Genomic DNA, 18,810 nt, shown 5'->3' on the forward strand with positions numbered 1-18,810 from the left:
GGGCCATCAACAAGTTTTTTTTAAAAAACTCGTTGATGAACTTAGAAATATCAGAATCACTTCAAATCAAGATCATTTCATTTCCTAGAGCTTCTTGAATGTAACTCATTAAATGATATAGACTTGTCATACTTATTCACCAATATTACCAAAAGGTTTTTAGGACTCCTCTAGTTCAATAAATATGCCAAGATTTAAAAATTTTGAATATTGTAAAATTATCAATGAATATTAGCCAAAATTTGATGATGGGATTAGGCATCTCAAAACACTCTAAACCAAGTTCATTGGACTCCTTAAATCTTCTTGAGTGTAATCATGCTTAGACATAAATTTCACTTCTTAGATAGCTATGAGTTTTTAGAATTGGTACGACTTTGAAAGGTTTTCTTACGAGCTTATTAGACTACCAATGGGAACACGGAAAGTTTGACGAGTGACAGTCGACTGCTGGTGAAGAAAGGTTATAACGAGAATTAGGTACGTATTCCGGTAAATATGAAAGTAAAATACACGGTATGGGCATTTAAAAAAAAATTGACTACTCTGTTCAGTAAATTATCGAAATTACATGGTCTGAAAGTCAATAAAAAAATAGTCGAAAGGTCAACAATGGAAGCAGCTTTAATGTATTTATGCATCTTATCTCATTCACATGCTCAGTTCAATCTGTTGCTTGTAGTATATGTAACAGATTGATCAAACTGCAGATTAGATTGCCATGGAGGTAGAAGAATCCCAGCAGCTGTCGCAAATGAAGCCGATTGTGAGCAAACGCCTGAAGACCACTCTCCGGCTGCTCAGCTTCTCCAGTCTGATCGCCGGCGGCGTTGGTGCCGCGATCACAATCCGCGTCTACTACCTCCATGGCGGCAGCCGTAAGTGGCTCACCAGCTGGCTCCAGACCGCTGCCTGGCCGCTCACCCTCCTCCCCCTCGCCATCTCCTACTTCTACCGCTGCCGCCTCAGTGCCGACGCAGCAGCACCGCGGCCCAAGCTCTGCCTCTCGTCCCGTGTCGTCTTCATCGCCGGCGCCGTACTGGGCCTACTCATGGGCCTAGACGATTTCTTCTACGCCTACGGCGCCGCCTACCTCCCTGTCTCTACCTCCTCCATCATCGTGTCTTCGCAGCTGGCCTTCACGTCGCCCTTCGCCTTCGCGATCGTGAAGCAGAGGTTCACGGCATACTCGCTGAACGCTGTCGCCCTGCTCATCGCGGGGGCGGTGCTTCTGGGGCTGGCGGCCGACGGGGATCGCCCGCCGGGGGAGTCGAGCAAGGAGTACTTCGCGGGCTTCTTCATGATGCTAGCGGCGGCGGCGCTCTACGGCCTGGTACTTCCCCTGGTGGAGTTAACCTACGCCAAGGCAGCTGCCAAGCAGGGGGCGGTGAGCTACACGCTGGCGATGGAGCTGCAACTGCTGATCGGAATCTTCGCTACCGCCCTATGCACCGTAGGGATGATCGCCAACAACGACTTCCAAGTGAGCTGGAATCATTCACGTCGTTAATTTGTTATTTCTTTTTCAAAACATCAGGAGGGCGAATCTAAAATTCCATCAAACTCTCGGGGACAAACTGCAAAGTGAATTTTTCTTACACATCCATTGTAAATGTTGTCATTTGCAGGCGATGCGACGAGAAGGGAAAGACTTTGGACTCGGGGAGTTGAAGTACTACATGGTGTTGGTTTGGTCCGCGATCTTGTGCGAGTTGCTACTGTTGGGCACGATCGGAACCATCTTCTACGACTCTGCACTGCTCGCCGGGATCATATTGGCGGTTTGCCTACCCATAACAGAGGTTTTCGCAGTCATCTTCCTGCACGAGCCATTCAGTGGACAAAAGGGAGTGGCTTTGGCGTTGTCCTTGTGGGGCTTCGCCTCCTACTTCTACGGAGAGTACAAGAAGGGAAAGGAGAAGAAGAATGAGACGATACTGGAACCAACGCTTGAGGTCTCTGCAAATTAAGCCTTCAATTACTATAAAATCGTGATTAAACAAATCATTAATGGCTTCGTCAATCTTCAGTAGAATTTGTTGTTCATCGTTATCTGATAAATGGTATGGGGTACCCTGCATTTTTGTTCTCAACCAATCCAAACAAAAATCCAACTCATGAAGAAATTTTATATGAGATCAGATAACGCATTGCTGATGAATGCCACACATCATAATGCGCCAGTAAACGGAAAAGAAAAAAAGTTCCCTCTGAAATAAACAAGAAAATCTTTAGCTATCGTTAAAGGCTGAACCATAATCATGTGGTGGCAGACCAGACTGCTCATTTTCAATGAAATGATTGTGAAGGAAGACGATACCTGAACCACAACAGCTTCATCGAGAAAAAGGCTGATGCAGAGGACTATGATTACTTCAGCAAGACAATTATGTTGCATATTTGTTCACTAGCTCCATTCTCACAGCAAAATCCGTTTCAGCATCATGAATTACAATTGAAATAAGTTCAAGTTACAACACAGTGGATCTTAGGAAATACATGCAGTATACTTTGAGAGGATGAGGCCGAAAGGAAAAGAAAAGATAGCAGAATCAAAAGAAGATGAGAGATTGCTTCCACCATCCTTTGGAACTGCTCCTTTTCTTACAAAAAAAAAAAAATCAAGAGTAAAAAAGCTTCTGATTTCTGCCCACTAGATATTGATTTTGCGTCTGATTGAGAGATTTTGACCTACTCCAGAGTCTACAGCCAAAAAGGGTTAACAAAATGATGGTTGACATAAACAAGAACTGCAAGATCACAATTACTGTAGTCTAACTTCATGTACTCATGTTAATAGATTTATAAGCAAACCAAGTCCTCTAAGTTCTCATTCGATGATCAATTTGGTCGATGACATCTACTTGTTCGAGAGCACATGAATTTGGATTAACTGGTTGCAAAGGCTTCTATCCTTTTGTTTGGGATGTTCTACAGGGTCATTGCCAGTGTAAACCTCCAACCAAAAATGTGAAACTAAACTACTCCGAGAGTAACTGGTTGCGAGCTTCCTTCAGGTCCTGCTTATTTTCCTTCTCTTACTACCAGAAGAATTATGATTGCTTCTCTGTGACTCACCATTCGTTTCATCACTATTATAGCTCAAGCATGCAGCATCAAGAACATTGATCGGGCTTTGTGGCGTATAGAAAAATGAGATATTGTCATATTTAAGCTGGCTAATACTCATCGATTCCACATCCTTAATCATTCCATAGCATCTAATGACCTTCTCCTGCAGCAAACCACACTTCATCAAAGTATAGACCTTCATGCAATAAAACAACTAAAAGTGTACATCAAACATGAAACTGCTAGTAAAGAGAACAAAAATTAAGCAAACGTCTACATAAAGATACTAGAAACATGTACCTTAGAAACATAGCTGCAACCAGCCACTGCTTTCTCAATATCCACAGTTTCTAGAACTAGCAGCGAAATAGCTGAAGCAATTTCAGAAGATCTGAATGCTAAGAAATCAGTTCCTGCATGACTAATTAGCTTCAGACTTAGACATTAGGTTTTAGTCTTCTATAATTGCTAGGAATTATGATATTATGGACTAAGATGATAAAATCATTTCCAGATTTTAGAGCTTCGATGAACTCTACCTCTAATAATAGTCAATATGAGTGCAATCGATCGAGAGACAGCCACTTTATCTAGCACACTTACACCACTAAATTTGTGAAGGAAGAAATCAATAAAAGAGAAAGGAGTTACAGCTTGCATCCTCCATTTAAGGGTACTCAAAACCAGAAGCTCCATTCTCTGAATAGTTCTAGCCTCAAACACATATTTGGCTTCACCAACCTATTTAAGAAGGAAAAAAACAAAGACAGTGAAGCTCATATCAATGGGATTTATTATCGGCTTAGTTTTAACTTGAAACCTTGGCCACCTGCAAATCCAATGACAAGGGAACTTCAGTTTCCTCCATTTTGGCTGCCAAGGATAAGCAGGCTACAGATAGGAGCTGTGTCATCCAAGCCTTATCTTTCTACAATCAAAGTCATAGAATGTGACATTAACAATTAGATGAATGATTCCAGATGACAACTAAAGGTACCAAAGAATACATGAATGTTCTTACAGGAAGCTCATAGTTGGAGAGAAACCGATCCAAGTAATTCACAGATAAGTAGGCACTCGAAGGCCCAAAATTATAATGGTCATGGACCTGGACAATGTTCAAGCAAACGAAACTATCAAAATGTAGAGATCAAGATTTAGATATAAGAACAGAAACATATAGAGCAACACATGCAACAGGAAACCACTAGGCGCAAATAACTGAGTAAACAATCAAAAGAAGCACATGAAGTCATCAAGGGATGGAAAGGAAAAAGACTCCGAGCAAATACAAAGATAGCCAGAATTGTAGAAGAATCTACCTTCATAATCCAATCCACTGCATCTCTGCGAATGGAGGAGTCCAATGCCTCAGACCTTAACCTCACACCGTAGTCTTCCCTCGGCATATACTCTGACTCCCTCTGAATCAAAACACCCAAGTAATCATCCGATTGCGGCGGCAAAATGATGAAGGGATCTCCGTTAAAACGGCACCTTTGTGCTTCAGAAAGACAAATAATCTGATTATCCTCCTCTGCGCCGAAGCCGTCGTCATCGAAGCCCAGGATGCAACTGTTGTCCTCGACGCAGAGGAGGACAGAAGAGGCATAGTCATAGCTTGGAGCCATAGAGAAAGATAAAACACAAAGAAAGCGGTAAAGATGGAAACTTTCCTATGGAGAGAAGGCCCTTCTTCTCCCTCTTCCCTCCCACCTCATCCAAATGCGACTTCTTTTCACAAGATGGACATGTTCAAAGGACGTAGTCCCTGGAGAGGGTGGAACGGTGGAAGAGCAAGGAGGAGGATGTATTCATAAAGATGGAAAGGAAAAGCTTTGGCTTTGCAGTGCAAAGGGTTGAAGACCTAAAGAGGGGGTGGAAAAAACAAAACAAAAAAAACCTTCCAGATAATAAATAATATTAAAAGATGAAAATAAATTGCTTCCAAATAAAAATTCTATCAAAGTTTTAAGAAAGAGAGGAGTGATGATGGCAAATACCAAGGGGCATGGAGATATGATAAGCTATTGATAAGGAACATATGGTGCATCTTTTTGTGAATCATCATTTGTTTCTACCCATACATGATTTAGCTTTGGACCTTAATCTATTATAGACCTAATCATACTTATCATATGCGCACTAATATCATCCCAAAAGTTGATTACATGAACTATATATTGATCTATTGATAAAAGAAAAATATTTAAGTAGAATTTATAAAATGGATGTTCATGTCTGAGACCCCGATCTAATGAGTCAGTGGAGAGCAACCGTCGCGGAGAAGATTGCAAGTTACATGATGGTGAGGGGGCTACGCAAAGAACCTATAGATAATCGACAAGAGGTTAGAATGGATATCGAAATTGGATTTGTTATGACCATTCCGACGCTCAAGTTAGCATTGGGGCTAGGAGAAGATGAAGTAGTAGAGGAGTTCAGATAGTTGTGTGTGCGTCTCTATGTTCGTAAAGGCGGGTGACCTTTTATAGAGTCATAACTATGTCTTCCTGTTCCCCACGTACTCCGAGATGAAAGCTTACTTTGTCCACGTCCTTGAGGAGAAAATGACTATATTGTTTGCGTCTGCCAGGGGCAATGACTCAACGAGTCACGTAAGATGTAAGTCCAACCTGAGGGAGTCGAGTGACTAAGCTGAGGGAGTCAGATGACTGAGTGTGGGAATCGAATGTTGGGTTGAGGGAATCAGATGACTGAGCTGCTGGAGTCGAATGTCAGGATGAGGGAGTTGGATGACTGATTTGATGGAGTCAGGTGACCACATGAGTGACTTAGATGACTGATTTGATATAGTAAGGCAGTCAGGCTAAGGGAGTCGGATGATTTAGCTACAGGAGTTGGATGTCGAGTTGAGGGAGTCAGATGACTAATCTGAGAGAGTTGGACGACTGAGCTGAGGGAGTCAGGCGACCGAGCTGAAGGAGCTGGACAACTGATCTGAGAGAGTTAGGCAACTGAGCTGAGGTAGTCAAGCGACCGGGCTAAATGAGTCAGGCTACTAAGCTGAGGGAGTCGGATGACCGGGCTAAGGGAGTCGAGCGACTAGACAGATGGAGTCAGGGTTGTGGAAGTTGAGGGAGACAAGTGTGTTTCCTTGACTAATGTTGACTTTCTGCTCTCTTAACATAAAGCTTCGCTTGACTTTTCACCCAAGGGCTCGATTTTTGTTTTGACCCTGCCACATGGGAACCTTCAGTATTTGTCATATCACAAGCCTCCCCGTTGAATCTAGTCAAAGGAGGCTTAAACCTAACCGACTTGATTGAAGTGCGTTTTAGCTTGACTACCAATAGAATTTTGGTGATAAACTTCACCACTAGTTACTTCAGCGATTATTAATTACGAAGTAATATATGGTAATTAACTTCAGTTATAAAACTGACGTAGTAAATATTATTTTAGACTCATATGTTAAAAACATGAGTTTTACTTTTAATTTTACATAATATTTTATTATTTATTCGATGAAGTAATAAGGCATAAAATAGAATTTATAATTTCTATGTGCTAAAGTAATAAGTTGAACCTGTTAAAATATTTTTCCCTTCAATAATAAATATAATCGGTTAATATTTTTCTATTCATACCCTTGCTAAAATCCTAAGGTAATTTTTTTTCTCGACACTCACTTCACCTATCAAGAGCCTCTTTTTCCCCAATCTATAACACCATCAAGGAATACCGTCAAGATTTCTTCCCTTTGTGATCTGAAGAAGGTGGCCATTGTGTTTAGGTTTCTTCCCTTCACTTATAATTTCTAAGTCTGTTCACTTCATTTGCTAAAATCCTAGGTCACCGATCCCTCAGTGCTTGTTCTGATACATTCCTTCGTCAAGGTAATTAACACCATCGCCCTTCACCTCTATGGTTCACACCCACTAACCCATCGCCTATTTCCTCTTCGATTGCCTACCCAAGCCAACTCCGTTGCCTCCTAAACCCGCGTCAGGAGCCAAGACCAGATCCATTGAGGGGAAGCCCCTACCATCCGATACCCACTACATCGATGATTTCTTTCGGAAACCCTTGTAGGTTTGAACGTGATAATGGTACATCGGGATGAGTCTCTCATGGGGTTTTTCCCAATCATGTAGACGCGTGTATCCTTGTGAATTGAATGACCAAGAGTAATTCGATCTTCTTCTCCATCCCCACTCATTTGTTGGCGATTTTAAGAAAACTCCATTAAAGGACCCTCTTTCTACTACTTTAAAATCTGCATATGTTTCAGCTAATGTGACTCACTACTTATCTGTTAGACCAACCAATTCATGTACAGATGTTTCCTCACAGGTGTCAAATTTGAGGATTTCAAAGGCTAATATTGGACTATCTCATGATTGCATTTCTAAATTCTTGTCCACCCATTCTGCGTATGAGTTGCTTCCTGATTCAGGAAAGGTATAACCTGTTGTTTCCTTTCCTAGTGAACAAAATTGGATGTTCCATCCTTTGACTCTTTGATTCAGCAACCATAATGTTCTTCAAGTTATAGCTCTTGAAACATTTATGAGCAGGTAGTATCACATGTTGACATAGAAACGTTTTCAAACTGTAGTTTTATTCATGACTATATATATATATTTCATTAAATTATATTCATATAGTAAAACAATCATTCAATTAGTAGGACCCATTATCCCCAGTAAATTAGTGGTTGATATTTTTATTCTGTTTATTTTGCATCCAAATATTTTACTTAGGTGTAAATGTAAGATGTTTCCTATGATGATGTATTTAGTCAAATTTTGAAATGAAATGGAAAAACCCTTACTTTTGAATATTCTTTTAGATAGGTCGTGGTCAGTGATGAGTAACGAGGGTTAAAGGGCTCTGAGTCTATGATGACATTTGGTAGATCCAACCGTCTTCAATTGTGTGAGAGCACAGTTGTCCTTGGTGTAAGAGCCATAGTAACTTCAATTGTGTGGGAGCACGCTTGGACTCAAGTGTTTGAACCTGAGTGTCTTCGATTGCGTGGGAGTACACATAGACTCAATGTAGGACCCAAGTGTTTTAGGAAGGGAAAGATAATCTTTACTACTGAATGAAAGAGGATAGATACAAAGTAAATAAGTACTTGTGATAAAGTACAAAATAACAAATACCTGAGGTCTTTAAATGCGATAAGATCATAGATACACAGCTGGCCATAGTTGACCGATTTCTTTGCCAACTGAGTCCTCCAAATAGTAGGATCCTCTCCATTGAGACTCTAACTTCCCGACATCACTGACGAGCTTGACTTTCTTCTATACAAAGTCCCCAACATAGAAGGTACATGAAATGACCCTCTTGTTGCAGGTTTGGTACATTCGTCATTGGTAGGCTATGAATCGCGCTGTTGCCTTCTCTCGAGTTTCAATGATCCAATTGAGATCAAGCAATCGCTTGTTAGGATTGTCGAAATCGTAGGCTTGTACTTGGGTAGATTCCACACTAATCTCGATGGGAACAAGTGCCTCTCCTCCATAGACCAGATGGAAAGGAGTCATCCTTGTGCTTTCCCAAGGATAGTGTTGGTCTCGTGCGACCGACAAGAGGGGGTGAATTGCCTGCAAGTTAGAATTAAACACTTCTTTTGCTTTCTATTTAGCAAAGACAAACACATATTAGTTAATAAACAATAATAACATAAAAAGTAAGAGAATACTCTAAGTTTACTTGGTTTGCAATCAAGAAGTTTGTTAATTCAAGGCAGTTAAAGTTTCAGTAGAAAGTTCTCATTTGTTGAAGGTGGAAAAATCTCTTACAACTTTGAAAGTACAGAAGTTTGAAATAAGAAAGATTATAGAGTGTGTTATTTTGAATGAAGAAGACCATAACTTTATTTATAGTCTACTAGTTGAAACTAGCTGTTTGCTGACGTGACAACTCCTGACACCTCCAGCGTGGTAAACTTTATCTCCACACAATGGCTTCGCAACAACTTGAAGATGAAAATTTTCATGTCAAGCACTCAGACTGTTGTTGACGTAAACCCCGAAGAGTGATCCACTGTGACAAGGTGTCCGCTAGGCACCCTGGTGGTCCAGGCACCTGGACCATCTTGTCTAGGTGCTCGGACGGTTTGAGAACCCGGACCATCTAGTCCGGACGCCCAGATCAGTCAGCCTCAAGTTGACTGTTTGACACCTTCTCTGGTTGCTAGCTCCTTCTTTGGTCTCTTGGGTAATCCTCCGATCTTCCAGAGTTGATCTCACCCGAACCCAACTCTGACCTTCTCCTTGAGCAGTCTTCCGCTTCAGCTTCTTGTCCCTTAGAATTACCGCCCACATCCTTCTAGCTCCACCGATATATTTTTCTACAGCTTCTCATCGGATACACTGAGTCCGTCGACTCAATTCTCGTGCCATCCTTTTCGTCTACTACCTTTTCCGCTTGATTTCTTGTGTTTCTAAGTTCTTGTACACTTAGACAAAAGGATTAAAACACCATAAGACCTAACTTAACTTGGTTAATTATATCAAAACTTACTCGGGGTACTTATAGATAGTTCTATAAACCCAAATGATATCCAACAACTCTTCTATCCAACTACTACCAATATAATCAAGCTTGATCTTGAGACCTTGGATGATCTCTTTGATTGCCTGTTACTTTGGGGGTAAGTGACAGAAGTGAAGACTTGCTAAATACTAAAGCCTTCACACCACTCCTTAAACTTGCACCCTTGGATTGACTATTGTACAATACTAATTTACGAGGGAGGTCGTACCGACAGATGATATTCTTCTATAGAAATTTTTGTTCAACTTCCTCCATTATCTGGGCTAAGGTCTCAACTTTCTTCCACTTGGAGAAATAGTTAACCACCACCATAAGCAACTTCTTTTGGCTAGGTCATGTTGGGAAGGGGCCAACAATATTCATCTCTCATTCACTAAAAGGGTAGGACACACTACAAGAAAAAAGTCAAACAACAACGGTTTTTCACCGTTGTCGTAGGCCATTTTGAACTGTTGTTAAAGGCCGTATTGTTAAAAGGGGTGGCAAAAGACAACAGTTTTTAACCGTTGTCTTTGAAGGCAAAGACAACATTTTTTACAACGGTGAAAAACTATTGTCTTTTCCTTCAAAGACAACAGTTTTTCACCGTTGTCTTTGAGCGTATGCCTAGGCTCTTCAACAACAGTTTTGAACTGTCTACAACAACGGCTAAAAACCGTTGTCTTTTTTGCCAATGACATCGGTTTGACAACGGTTAAAAACCGTTGTCTTTTTAGCGAACAATGTTAATTAACATCAGTTTGACAATGATTTTTCACTGTTGTCTTTTAATGCCATTGACAACAGTTTGACATATTTAAACTGATGTCTTTGGGTACAATATACAACATGTTGACAATAAATAAAAAATTTATTAATCTTTTCCTACTCAACAGTTTATAAAAAACATCATCATCCAGTGCAAATTTCATCCAGTGCAAATCATCTAGTGCAAATTTCATTGATAAAAAACCTACAATCCAAACATAATCAATATTTACAATGCAAATTTCATTAAAGTACCAAACATCATCATCCAAACATCATTAAAGTACAAAACATCAACATTCAAACATCACAAAAGTTTATAAAACAAAATAGTACCCATAACAATATATCACACATATATATAAAATCCAAAATATCTTATTTTGTTGGATCAAGTCTTCTCTACCTGTGCATCTTCTAAATAGCCTGTGCATCTTCTAAACACCATATCAATAACTGCAGCCTTTTCTGGTTTCTCCTCCCTCCTAGCTTCTCTTTTCTTCTCCTTTCTGGGTACGGGATCATTATCTTTTCCCTGAGGTAAATAGCATATGATTGCAAGTTAAGTCATTTCCCAGGAGTAAATGGCATAAAAATGATAATGACAAAGACGTTGTACACAATTGAATATGATAACAATACTTCTTTCTAGGCACAAATTAAAATTAATGCATAACTCACTTTCAGTTCAAGTTATCTACAAAATATCATTGATCAAGAACCTACAATCCAAACATCATTAAAGTACCAAACATCAACATCCAAACATCACCAAACTTTACAAAACTAAATAGTACCCATAACAATATATCACACATATATATGCCAAAGTATATTGTTTTGTTGGATCAAATCTTCTCTACTTGTGCAATTCCTGTGATTAAAGTACCAAAACTGGCTAAGTATATAACACCCTTTTACTTCCTGTGAAAATAAAAATCACATGATTTTAATCCAATTCAACAACAAGTCTAGCTAGTCTCCAGTATATATTTTTATCACCAACATTAGAGGTTGTAATATGTCAAGAGCTACTGGACCTTTGACATGTTTATACAAAGAGTTAAGTTTGCTTATTACACCAATATGCGTATCAAGTGTGAAAGGATTTATACAAAGAGTTAAGTTTGTTTATCCAACTGATGGGACTTTCCTGAGACAAGGAGCCTGCGAATACCCAGAACCAACTAATTACTCTTAACTTAGATAAATATGAAACATAACAGAATGATGCTTACCATGAAGATGCTCTTTCAGTGCTCCATTATGCATAAACTCATATACAAGAATGCTTTTGCCTTCTTGCTGGCAGTAACCGAGAAATTCAACCAGATTTCTGTGATGTATTCTTGAAAGTAGAGAAACCTGGAACAAATTTTATTGGTCAAACTGGTGCAATAATAACTTAGTGCAATCCTTCAGCAAGCTACCATAAACACACTTTATGAAGAACCTTAAGCATATCTTTTTGGTTTGGCTAAGCAATCATCTAAGCAATTAAGAGTAACCCTTTTACCCAAAGCTATGTAAACGGCTACCTCACTTGAGAACTGTCTGTTTCCCTGACAAGAATCATTGGTTTGAACTTTGACGGCAATTTCTTTTCCGTTTTTCAACTTTCCATAATACACTGTCCCATAGCCCCCAGAACCAACTTTTTTAGCAAAGTTTTCTGTGGCATCGTTGATTTCAGATAACCAATATCTATGTGCTGTTTCAATGCCAAATCCTCCGAAAGAAGCACTTAACTCTTGGAATGGTTGGGGAGGTGGAAGATCATCTGCAAATGAAAAAACAATATCTTTAATTCATATACATGTTTCAGACAAAAGTTAGTCAGTTGTATTGAGTCGTACCTACCTTCTCTTGAAAATAGTCTAAGTTTCTTGGGGATACGCCTCAAAATAGCATACCCAAGTTTGATAATTGTAATTTCATTGGAAAGTAGGACTTAAAGAGATATTCAACACAATCTAATAAGAAATACCCACGTGAAAACTATATTTTTGCCAAGAAGATGACCAGGTACTGTTCCGGACAGCATATTGTTTTGCACGTACCTGCAAGCTCAATAGTTACTTCATGCTGGAGTTGGTGCTAGACAAAGCCAAACGTTAAAAGAGAACAAATTTGGGCAAACATTGATGTTCGTTAAATGACATTATAATGGCAAGAAAGGACATACAGTTCTTGTAAATTTGATAGGCCATCCAAAAATGATAGATCACCAGTTAACTTATTGTTCTCAAGGTGACTGCAAAAAAATAATTCAAAAAGTCTAGCGAATGATTAAGTGTTTGATATATAAACCAGCAATATTTATATATTACATGTTTTTGAGACTTAAGCATGCACCGAGAGTAGGTATATGGCCACAAAGCACGTTTCCATCAAGCCATCTGAAATATTTGAATTTGACACAGTGACAAGTGTTGGGACCTTAGATGGCTAGAGGGGGGGTGAATAGCCTCTTTGAAAAACACTAAACACAAATTTCTTCAAGAACTTTGTTAGCACAGCGGAATTAGAAAACTAAAACAAGAAAGCACAGCACACTAACTCAGAGATTTACGAGGTTCGGGGATAACTTGCCCCTACTCCTCGGCGTGTCCGTAAGGTGGACGAATCCTCTTGATCTTTCGGTAGATCACACCCCGGAAGCTATCCGGCTAAAGGATTCTCCTTCTCGGTGGAGTAACCTCTCCACAAAGTCTTTAACAGCAGTAAGAAATTAAGCACAAGACTTACAGTAGTGGCTCAAGTGAAATGATCAAAGGAAGCTCACAGCCACAATCAGCGAAGAACAAGCACACTGCTTCAATCTTCCAGAGAGTTTTTCTCCACAGTGTTTTTCACAGCAAGAGCACAAAAAGCATTATCACGAGAGCCTCTCCTCTCCACCTTCATATGCCTCTCTGCTCTGTAACGGATCTCTGCCAAACCTGCAGCAAATCCCTGCAAATCCCTGCAACCGTCCACGACGTCGCCAATCACGCTTCTTCCTTGTCTGATTGTCTCAGCTCCCACCAATGGCATCCTCGTTTCCACTGGTACCTCTGAGTTTGAACCTATCAGCACAAGTCAAGCTGATTTCGACCAAACGGCTGCCAGCAGATCGCAAATGAGACGTTGCTACCAAAACTGGTTTGTCCGCAGCGAGACACAGCAAAAGCTTTTTCGTCACCTTCTACTAATGATCCTTAATTTGAATTCACCCAACATCAAGTAATCTGTAACCTGTAACTTCGAGAAAGCTTACAGCAGATGGTTAGAAACGAAATAGGTAAAAGCAATTGCGAATCAGAAACAATAAGAGAAAGCGCATGCAAAACAAGCCATACTGTGGATCGATCAGCAGACCGATCCACGCTTCTATTTATCGTCATCGATCGGTCCGGTGACCGATCAGTTCTTCTGATCGGTCCCAAGACCGATCCACCCTTCACGCCGAATCGGCGACGGCCTGCGGGACCGATCAGATTCACCGATCGGTCCAAGACCGACGATCCACCGCCATCGAGATCATCCGATCGGTCCCCGATCGATCAAGATACACTCGCAGTTATCGAGTGTTGCTGATCGGCCCGCAGATCGATCAGTAACCGGATCGGCCTACGATCGATCGGTTATATGCTGGGATACCGATCCAAAGCTGTGAGTCTCGAGTCAAGCTTCCAAGCTTGCTGCCCTCACCCCTGACGGTCCAGAGAGCGAACCCTCTCCGACCATACATGCCAAGCTTCCACACTTGGACTTCCCAATTGCCTGGTTTCACTCACCAGGACTTTCCAATTGCCTGGCTTCACTCACCAGGACTTTCCAACTGCCTAACATCCCAGTTAGGACTTTCCCACTGCCTGGCTTCACTCACCAGGACTTTCCAACTGCCTAACATCCCAGTTAGGACTTTCCCACTGCCTGGCTTCACTCACCAGGACTTTCCCGTGCCAAGCTCCTCGCTTGGACTTTTCCCAATCAGGTCAATCAGGTTAACCAAGTCAACCTTGATTAGTAATTAATCTGAGTTAATTTAATATCTGATTCAAACTTAAATCAGTGTCAACATCAAAACAACATCCAGGTCAGACTGTATCAACAATCTCCCCCTTTTTGTTGTTTGACAACACAATTTAAGTTTAGATCAGAAAAACGCTCATATCCATAATTTCAGGGAAATTAAGATCTCCCCCTAAGATGGATATAACTCAGTTACCTTCTCCTCTTTTTTTATATTGATTCAAAGAGGTCAAATCGTCTCTAAACTTAATTATTCTCTCCCCCTTTGTCAAACACCGAAAAGGTGTAAAATAATGAATAAGACTGACAAGCACCTCCCTCTTTTAACCAATAACGCCTCAATCTTAATCCACATAAAAAAAAATACGGTATATGAAAAACAATGGCATATGAAACATCATAAGTGTATCATGAATAGTGAAGCATCATAAATAGCATGAATATAAGAAACACAGCTAACATCCAGTTCAGATAAATGTATCAAAGACATAGTATCAACAAAACAATCAAAACATAGAGAATGTCAGCCAACATCCTCATCAAGAGGATCATCCGCAGCATCAGCTGGAAGAGTGGAATCCTGAAGAGGCATGCTGCTGCCTGAGGGTAGCTCGCCCGCGGAGTGCTGAGGAGGTGGATGGCCGGCCATCCATCCTAGAAATGCCTGATGTGTCGCCAACTGCTGTCTCTGTAGAGTATCGAAGCGCTGATCAATCTGGAGGCGCAGGCCATCGAACTCTGCAGCCACCATCTCCTCGTGGCGGTCAAACCGGCTCTCCAGCTCAGCGATCTGCCAGCGCAGATCTGGATCCTCCTCGCCATATGCAGCAGCAGCAGGAGGACGAGCAACCTGTCGTGGAAGTGGTAGCTCACCCAGTGCCCTCCCATCCTTCCACCTAACCGGCCCATCCTGACTTAGGATTCCGGACTTGGAAAACGCACGTTTCCCAAGTCGACAATCCTGCCTGACCATCTTCACTATCCTCCCCCTAGAGACGTCAATACCCATGGACTCGAGCCAACCAGTAATTATATGCCCAAAAGGCATATAGATGTTGTCGCCGCTCGGTTCGCTATGGGATATGATAGACATATAGACACTCGACATAATATCAAAATCTAGACGTCGACGTAACCCATAAAGCATCAGATAGTGATATGGTCGAATTTCTGCCAACGGTTTAGAGGTGATAGGTAGAAGACATTGTGTGACAACTTTGAAAAGGATGTAGTCAGGAGCAGAGAGTCTAAGGGCTGCAAATGTAGGAAAGTCGTCATCTAACTCATCTAAACCATCCAGTCTCGGATGACCAAAGAAGTACTCATAGATTGAGTCAGAAGAGACATTAAGAGGATGAGGTACGGGTTCAGGCAAAACAGGATAGATGGAGAACACCGTCCCCGAACACAAACGACAACCTAAATACTCAAAGAAGGCAATTATGTTGAGATCAACGTTTTGCTTAGCCACTCTTGTTCTATAACTACCATCAGGAGTCCGATGAAGGTTGTTATAGAATTCAGATACTAGATCAAAGTTGATGTCCCTTTCTAGAAAAACCAAAGAATCGAGCTTGTAGTAGGCAATGGTTTCTAAAATAGAGGGACAAGATTCCTGCATGAACTTCTTATCAACAGATCGACAAGGGAGTAATTTGAAAGTCCTCTCCTTAAATGATTTTTCAAATTGTTGGTTGGGGAATCTCCCCGAACTAGCCGGTTGAGGTCGGGAGGTAGCAGGAGCTTTGGACTTGGATTTGGATTTCTCGGTTGGTTCCTTAGAGGTACCCTCACCACTAGTGGGTTTCTTCCTAACCATTTGGACAATGGGAAACAAAGAGAGAGCACCGGCCATGGGCAAACCACCAAACACAAACCACAGTCACCGTAAGAAACATGATAACGTGAACTGCCAAAGACAATAACAGTAGAGATTAGAGATCGAGAGATTACCTCGGTGCCATTTTGACCTTCGGCTTTTAGAAGACGATGGGTCGAGAATACGGGAGGAAGAAAGGGGCGTCGGGGCGTCGGTCGGCTAGGGTTGTGAGAAAGAAGAAGATCGGGAAGAGAGGAGGTCAGGAGGATTTAATGAGGGGTAGCGCACAGTGTAATCTGATCGGACGGCTGTCCGATCAGGATCGATTTTAACGCACACAAAAAGGGTCTGATCGGTCCCCTTGACCGATCAGGAAACCCTCTGATCGGTGCTCGGATCGATCAGGGGCCTTCCTGCGAACCATAGAGAGCTGATCGGTCCTTGGACCGATCAGAGATCGAACAGAGAGGTTGAAGAGGTTGAGACTCTCCTGATCGGTCCCTGGACCGATCAGATGTGAATCGTCGCGTGAGATCCTCCTGATCGGTCCCTGGACCGATCATTTGTGATTGTCGCGTGCCAGAACCTCCTGATCGGTCCCTGGACCGATCAGAGAGTCTCCTGATCGGTCGTGAGACCGATCAGTGTCTGATAATTCAGATTTCTGATATCTGAATTCGAGCAACTGATTTCGCAGTCGTTTCTCTCGAGAATTCTGAAAATTCAGAACTTCTCAAATTCAGAACACAGAACTTAAACATCTACGAACAAGAACATTTCCTAATTGCAAGCTCTGAAAGTCCTAACATTCTAGGTTTTTTTTTTTTTATTAAGTTACAAGTTAGTTTCAGACATTTCAGAGTTTCAAAACCTGAAATATCCAACCCTGTCATGTTTAGTTTTAAATTTGTCAAAATATATCCTAAATTACTATTCTTACATTATCAACTCATCTTATCATTAAAGATACCAATCCAAAGTATCAATCAACACATCAATCATGATTAGATAATTTCTAGACAAAAGTCCAACCAAGATTCCTTGGTTGGAATATATGAGTAAGATCTAGGAGTCAAATACACATGAATTATGTAATGACCTTCCCCATACTTAATTTATGTCTCTTCAACCTACTTATTCAAGGGATGCATAGTACATTTTGAATAAATTGGTTGTTCCTAGCATCTCACCCCATTTCTAGCAAACAAAAACAATTTGTTAAACCTTATCGTTTGTGTGAGATGTCCCCAAATTGCCCAAATCAGTTTCCCAATTACTCTTGTCATTTTAATAGTCCTTATTGATCATGGTGAAGTTCTAATGACCTAAGGAGCCAAACACATTCCCAACTCCCTCCTTAAATGACTAAATTCATTCTCCGGAAGGGGTTTTGTGAAGATATCGGCTAGGTTTGACTTTGACTCAACATATGTGAGCACAATGTCTCCCCTAGCTACGTGATCTCTTATGAAGTGATGACGCACTTCAATGTGTTTGGTCCTCGAATGATGGACTGGATTTTTAGTTAGGTTGATTGTGCTAATGTTGTCGCATAGCACTTGTACACCCTTATAAGAGAGTCCATAATCCTCTAGGGTGTGTATCATCCACAACAACTGTGATACACTCTCTCCCATGGCAATATATTCAGCCTCGGTCGTGGAGAGAGCAACACAATGTTGCTTCCGACTTGACCAACTAACTAAACATGAACCTAAAAATTGGCAACCCCCACTCGTACTTTTCCGATCCAATTTGCACCCAGCATAATCGGAGTCGGTATAACCTATCAAGTCAAATGATTCAGTACGAGGGTACCAAAGACCTACTCTAATTGTGCCTTTAAGGTATCTCAGAATTCTCTTAACTGCAATTAAGTGAGATTCCTTGGCATGGACTTGATACCTAGCGCACATGCCCACAGAAAGAGTATGTCCGACTAGCTGTGAGATATAGAAGACTACCGATCATGCTTCTATATTGCGTTAGATCAACTGATTTTCCACTCTCATCATTGTCAAGACGAGTGCTCGTCGCCATAGGAGTGGATACTTCCTTAGAATCACTCATTTTGAATTTCTTAAGCATCTCTTGAGTGTATTTTGCTTGATGGACATAAATGCCATCTCTAGTTTGTTTGATTTCTAGTCCAAGGAAGAATGTCAATTCTCCCACAAGACTCATTTCAAACTCACTTTCCATGTGAGTGATAAATTCATTTAAATAGCCCTTGTTATTTGAGCCACAAATTATGTCATCGACATATACTTGGGCTACAAAATATTTTCACCATCTCGACGAAGAAATAGTGTTGGGTCTATTTGACCCCTTACAAAACCCTTTTCTAATAGATAAGTCGACAACCTTTCGTACCAAGCTCGAGGTGCTTGTTTTAGCCCATAAAGAGCTTTCTTGAGCTTGAACACGTGGTTTGGAGCTTCGGTATTCACAAACCCCGGTGGTTGTTCAACGTAGACTTCTTCTTTAATGAAACCATTTAAGAAGGCCGATTTAACGTCCATTTGATAGAGCTTGAAACCTCTATGTGCAGCAAAAGCTAGCATTGAACGAATGGACTCCAATCGTGCCACAGGAGCATAGGTCTCATCATAATCGAGGCC

At 41.1% G+C, this 18,810-nt stretch overlaps 2 protein-coding genes and 1 long non-coding RNA gene across 4 annotated transcripts; 1 reads left to right on the forward strand and 2 right to left on the reverse strand.

Moving 5' to 3' along the window:
- Positions 1–610: 610 nt before the first annotated feature.
- Positions 611–2,086, forward strand: LOC122015874 (purine permease 3-like). Its single transcript, XM_042572941.1, has 2 exons — positions 611–1,483; positions 1,629–2,086. The coding sequence occupies exons 1-2, from the start codon at positions 722–724 to the stop codon at positions 1,968–1,970; spliced, it is 1,104 nt and encodes a 367-aa protein (XP_042428875.1). The 5' UTR covers positions 611–721; the 3' UTR covers positions 1,971–2,086.
- A 333-nt stretch (positions 2,087–2,419) lies between these two features.
- Positions 2,420–4,933, reverse strand: LOC122015875 (cyclin-D4-1-like). 2 transcript variants are annotated; one of them, XM_042572942.1, is made up of 6 exons: positions 4,395–4,933; positions 4,094–4,180; positions 3,893–4,000; positions 3,612–3,813; positions 3,373–3,485; positions 2,420–3,235 (listed from the first exon to the last, which is right to left on the reverse strand). In XM_042572942.1, the coding sequence occupies exons 1-6, from the start codon at positions 4,701–4,703 to the stop codon at positions 3,014–3,016; spliced, it is 1,041 nt and encodes a 346-aa protein (XP_042428876.1). In that variant the 5' UTR covers positions 4,704–4,933; the 3' UTR covers positions 2,420–3,013. The 2 variants fall into 2 exon arrangements, with proteins under 2 accessions (XP_042428876.1, XP_042428877.1); XM_042572943.1 differs by having other exon boundaries at positions 3,902–4,000; positions 4,395–4,932.
- Positions 4,934–10,859: 5,926 nt separating this feature from the next.
- On the reverse strand, positions 10,860–12,395 carry LOC122017324. The gene is made up of 3 exons (XR_006121326.1): positions 11,892–12,395; positions 11,592–11,718; positions 10,860–10,888 (listed from the first exon to the last, which is right to left on the reverse strand). It is a non-coding gene; the product is annotated as an uncharacterized LOC122017324 (long non-coding RNA).
- Positions 12,396–18,810: the final 6,415 nt, after the last annotated feature.

Source organism: Zingiber officinale, chromosome 8B (genome assembly GCF_018446385.1).
Source record: "Zingiber officinale cultivar Zhangliang chromosome 8B, Zo_v1.1, whole genome shotgun sequence".
In the NCBI taxonomy this organism is placed as follows: Eukaryota; Viridiplantae; Streptophyta; class Magnoliopsida; order Zingiberales; family Zingiberaceae; genus Zingiber; species Zingiber officinale.

Bases quoted from the DNA above. Each gene is read 5' to 3' on its own strand.
- LOC122015874 (XM_042572941.1), top strand. From the start codon at position 722: ATGGAGGTAGAAGAATCCCAGCAGCTGTCGCAAATGAAGCCGATTGTG. The intron at 1,484-1,628 runs GTGAGCTGGAAT...TGTCATTTGCAG, and splicing joins TCGCCAACAACGACTTCCAA to GCGATGCGACGAGAAGGGAA.
- LOC122015875 (XM_042572942.1), bottom strand. From the start codon at position 4,703: ATGGCTCCAAGCTATGACTATGCCTCTTCTGTCCTCCTCTGCGTCGAG. The intron at 3,814-3,892 runs GTTTCAAGTTAA...CTTCTTAAATAG, and splicing joins TGGATTTGCAGGTGGCCAAG to GTTGGTGAAGCCAAATATGT. The intron at 3,486-3,611 runs GTAGAGTTCATC...TTAGTCATGCAG, and splicing joins CATATTGACTATTATTAGAG to GAACTGATTTCTTAGCATTC.